The 4,325-nt window shown below is 66.2% G+C and overlaps 1 protein-coding gene across 1 annotated transcript; it reads right to left on the reverse strand.

The window, feature by feature from the left end:
* Positions 1 to 109: 109 nt before the first annotated feature.
* Positions 110 to 2,501, reverse strand: MNEG_14506 (3-ketoacyl-CoA synthase 19; the record flags this gene model as incomplete). Its single annotated transcript, XM_014037022.1, has 5 exons — positions 110 to 142; positions 235 to 694; positions 921 to 1,014; positions 1,254 to 1,630; positions 2,128 to 2,501. The coding sequence occupies 5 exons, from the start codon at positions 2,499 to 2,501 to the stop codon at positions 110 to 112; spliced, it is 1,338 nt and encodes a 445-aa protein (XP_013892476.1).
* Positions 2,502 to 4,325: the final 1,824 nt, after the last annotated feature.

Genomic DNA, 4,325 nt, shown 5'->3' on the forward strand with positions numbered 1-4,325 from the left:
CCCCACCGCTGCCCACCTGTTCGCGACCAGCACCGCGCTGTTGCACTTGAAGCCACTCCCAAACGCGATCTGCCACACCCGCGCGCCGCGCCGCAGCCCCGCGGTCGACTCAATATACGCCAGCTCGTACCAGACGCTGCAGCTGCTCGTGTTGCCGAAGCGGTACAGCGCCGCGCGGCTCGCCTCGACCATTTCCTTGGACATCCCGAGGTTCTTCTCCATCGAATCGATCACCCCGCGGCCCCCGGTGTGGATGCACGCCGCGTCGAACGCGGACGAGAAGTCGGGGGTGTAGGGCTTCCGCCACACGTCCGGGATCGGCAGCGCCGCGGAGAGCTTCTTGGGCGCCGCGCGCAGCGCGGCGCGCAGCAGCGCGCGCGCGGCATACTTGGCCTGCTCGCGCGCGGGCAGCACGAGCGGCCCGAGGCGCGCCATGTTGCGCGCGACGGCGCGGCCGGCGACGGCGATGAGCTCCTTTTTGAGGGAGACCCCCTGGTTGTGCGCCGCGTCGTCGGTCTGCCAGACGCAGCGGTACGCCTCGTCGTCGGCCGCCATGTTGGTGCGCACAACGTGGCGCAGTGTGTACTTGGCGGCGCCCGCGTCGGACGGGCGGCTGGACAGCAGGACGGCGGCGCCGTTGGCGCGGAAGAGCGTGTTGGCGATGAGCATCGACTTGTCGGCGCCGGTGTAGTAGCTGGCGGGGCAGGGGGGATGGGGGGGTTGGCGGCGTGGTGAGGGGCGCTGAGGTGGCGGGGCCACGCGAGCCGCAACAAGCCCCCAACCAGGCGGGCCGCCCGCCCGCGCGCGCTGCGGCCGCGACCGCGCCCTGCTCGCGTCTGGGAGCCGGCCGTGATGTCGGCGCCGGCGGGCGCGTCTGCGTGCGTCCGTCTCCCGGCCGGGCCTCGGCTCGGCGCGCCCACCTGTTTGTGATGTTCTCGTGAGACACCACGAGCGCGTAGGACCCCGGGTTGTTCTGCAGCAGCTCCCGCGCCAGGTCCACCGCCAGCACGCCGGCTGGGGCGCGGGCATTCGGGGGATTTGGGGTGAGGATGTGAGCATTTTTCGATGTGAAAAACGGGAGGGTGGGGGTTGGAGGGGGCGCCCTCGTCCTGGGGGCGCAGCACGGGAAGAGCGAGCGTCTCACAGGGGCACGCAGAGGCGCGCTCTGCTAGCTGACGGAGCGCGCCCCCGCGGCAGGCCCATGCGTCATTCTGAGCCCCAGGCGGGCGGGCCGCGCCGCCGCGGCCGCTCACCGCTGCAGCCCATGCCCCCGAGGGAGTAGTTGATGGTCTCGTCGCTCATCCTGAAGCGGTTCACGACAGCCGCGCTCAGGCTGGGCGTCGGGTTGAAAAGGCTGCTGTTGGTCACCACAAACTTGATCTGCGACGGCCGCACGCCCGTCTTCTCGAGCAGCTCCGCAACCGCCGAGAAGCAGGTGTCCTCAAACTCCTGCCGCGCGCACTCTATCCCCGGCCGGTGGTCCATGTTGCGCTGGATGGCCGGCACGATGGCGGTGCGGTCGGCGAGGCCGGAGCGGTAGGCGAGCTTGTCCATGAAGTCGATGTCATCGGGGGCAATCTGGCCGTTGTCTGTCGCGAGACGCCGGACGTCGGCGCGGGAGAAGAGCCAGCTGGGGGGCGGGGGCGGGGAAGGGGAGCGCGTGAGTGTGTGTGTGTGTGTGTGTGTGTGTGTGTGTGTGAGTGTGTGTAAGAGAGAGAGAGAGAGTGTGTGTGAGAGTGCGCCTGTGTGTGTGCCTGTGTGCGTGCGTGTGCATGTGTGCGTGTGTGTGCGCGTTGCGTGCATGCGTGTGAGTGTTAGGCTTGCCCATGAGTGCATGTGCGCATCGTCTGGGCGGTGCACACATGCCAAGGGGCATGGAGCAGCCGGTTGCTTCAGCCAGGGGGACGTGCACGCAACAAGAAGCGTCTCGGCTTAGATCCCGCGGAGTTAGGGATGCAGGGGGCAAACCTTGCCAGGTGAGCCGGTGTCATGTCCTATGGGGGAGACCCACAGTCACCGCGATTGCTGGTGTGCCAATGCACAGACCCGCTCGGCCGCGCCACAGTAACAGACACAGGGGAGGCGCTGTGCCGGAGCCAGCTGCCGGACCGCTGCGCCGCGCCGCACCTGGGGTCAGGCTTGTGGACTGCAAAGTCGACGATGTACACGCGCGGCTTCAGCAGCAGGCGGTGCGCGAGCCGCAGCAGCAGCGCGGCGGCCGCAAGGCCGGCCAGGAGAAGGGCGGCCAGGTTGACCGCATCGGTCTCAAGCCATCCGCTGCGCAGCGCCGCCAGCCGGTCACACAGCCATGCATCGCTCGCGCCCGCGGCCACAGGCGTGGGCACAGCGGCGCTGATGGGATCGGCGTCGCATGCGAGGCGCCCGAGCTTGCGGAGCGCGAGCGCCGCGGCCGCCGCTGCGAGGGTGTACTGCGTCTGTGCTGCGAGGCTGAGGCCGGCCACGCCTGCCGTCCCCGGCGCTGCCGCGGTACGCGGTCTCATGTGTGCACGGATCTATGCTTCTGCAGTCTTTCTGGCGCGTCCACGGCGCGCGTCTACGGGTGAAGGCCAAGAGCGCGGGAGCCCAGGAAAAGCAGGGATCAGGCGTTGTTCGAGCGAGGATGTGCCGGTGAGACGCGGCTTTCAAAGGCTAACATCGCAATCAAAAGCATCAGTGCGGCCACACGCACCGAGGAACCCCCCAACTCCCCCAAACCAGAGGGCCGTCCATCGCCCCACCACCTTCAAGCGGACCGCTGCCCCGAATGCTACAAGGCTCGCTCAACAAAGCGTGCCGCGCTGCTGCTGCGCCGCACTCGGCGGCCCCAAGGGTAACTCCCGAGTCCATGCTGGTCAGCGCCCTTAGGGTCGAGCTGATGCTACTGCCGCCACCACCTGAGCACAACAGGCGATACACAGCAAGGACGCGCCCTTGTAGCCCTGGGGCCACGCCGCGCACCGCAAACCAAGCGACAGGACCGTGGGGCCGATTCCCGCCAAAACGGCGCAGTGGTCCACGTCAGTTTGGGCCGCCCCAGGCCGACTGCAGCCCAGCGTGAAAGTCGCGTCCTGAGCTGGGCAGCCCCCTGGCCCCATGCATGTACACACAGCTGCACGGATGCGGACATGCGGCCTGGTGTGTGAGCGGCGCAAATCGTGGGTCCCCGCAGCGACCCGTTGACGCGATGGATCTACAGAATCTTTGCGCCATGCGTGCCTCAGGCGCATGCCCACTGTATCGTGAATGTCCAAGAGACACCCACACCAACACCCTTGCCATCGGCACGCAGCCCAACATCAGGCGCATGCACCGCTTTCAGTGGTGCTGCGGCAGATGAGGCCATGCCGCTCAGCCAAGCCAGGGTTGCATGCATGCAGTTGCATGCATCGCGGCGCCGCGCAGGGCGCAGCTGCACACCGCAGCTGCACAAGCGGCGGGTGAGGTTCGGGCCGTAGAGCTTGGGCTTTGCATGTGGCCTTCGTGCAGCGCACGCATGGTTGAGCAACCTGCGGTGCGCGAGCACGGCAGCCTGCGACCCCAGGCTTTCCTTTTCACTCCTCTGTGTTCATCACCACGCCATATCGCCCAGAAATGCCGCCAGCATCACAGCTTGCTGCAGCTTAGACCTCTTCGGCCTGGGTTTTGTCAAGGCGGCTTGCCATCACCAGGAAGCCAGGCTTCCCAGTGCCCTGCGGTTGACATGCACCATCGGCGCAGTGCCTGCTGCCCTCTGTGGCTCTGTCTGTGATACAACCTAACGGCAGCAGGTAGGCTAGAACAGACAATGTGAACATTATCATGGCTCATGCGCCAACCGACGGCAGTGGAGAATTGAAAGGGAAATCCGCGGGCCCGCCTTCTGCTGGGTGATCAGCATGCATCCCAGTGTGTTTGATTCGCGGGGAGTATCAGGTGCAACTATTGGTGTAAGCTCAATCGCTGAAGCAGATTCACGTCGGTTGTGCAAGGCTGATCTGCGTTCTTCTGCCCTAGGAGCCTTTCTGCCCCATCTGCCATCTGTAGCATCGTAGCAGCACAATTCACCACAACATGGCGGCGACACCCAAGGACCTTCTGGATCATATTGACTTCAGGTTTGAGGGAGAGCGCGTATGAAACAAATGCGACTGCCGCCGCTTTGCTGTAGGCCGGCTTTACCATGAGGCGCATGCATCCATGCTCGCGTTGCTGCGATCCAATTGTTTGGACATGCAGAAGGCAGTCAATATCATGCTGCCCTTGTGATCATGCGGGTTGAGAGGGGGGACGGCTTGGGCGGAGGGGGGGGGAGCACTACACCCCAGCTGGCACCCGGCACCCAACCC

This window comes from Monoraphidium neglectum (genome assembly GCF_000611645.1).
Source record: "Monoraphidium neglectum strain SAG 48.87 unplaced genomic scaffold scaffold04541, whole genome shotgun sequence".
Taxonomy (NCBI): Eukaryota; Viridiplantae; Chlorophyta; class Chlorophyceae; order Sphaeropleales; family Selenastraceae; genus Monoraphidium; species Monoraphidium neglectum.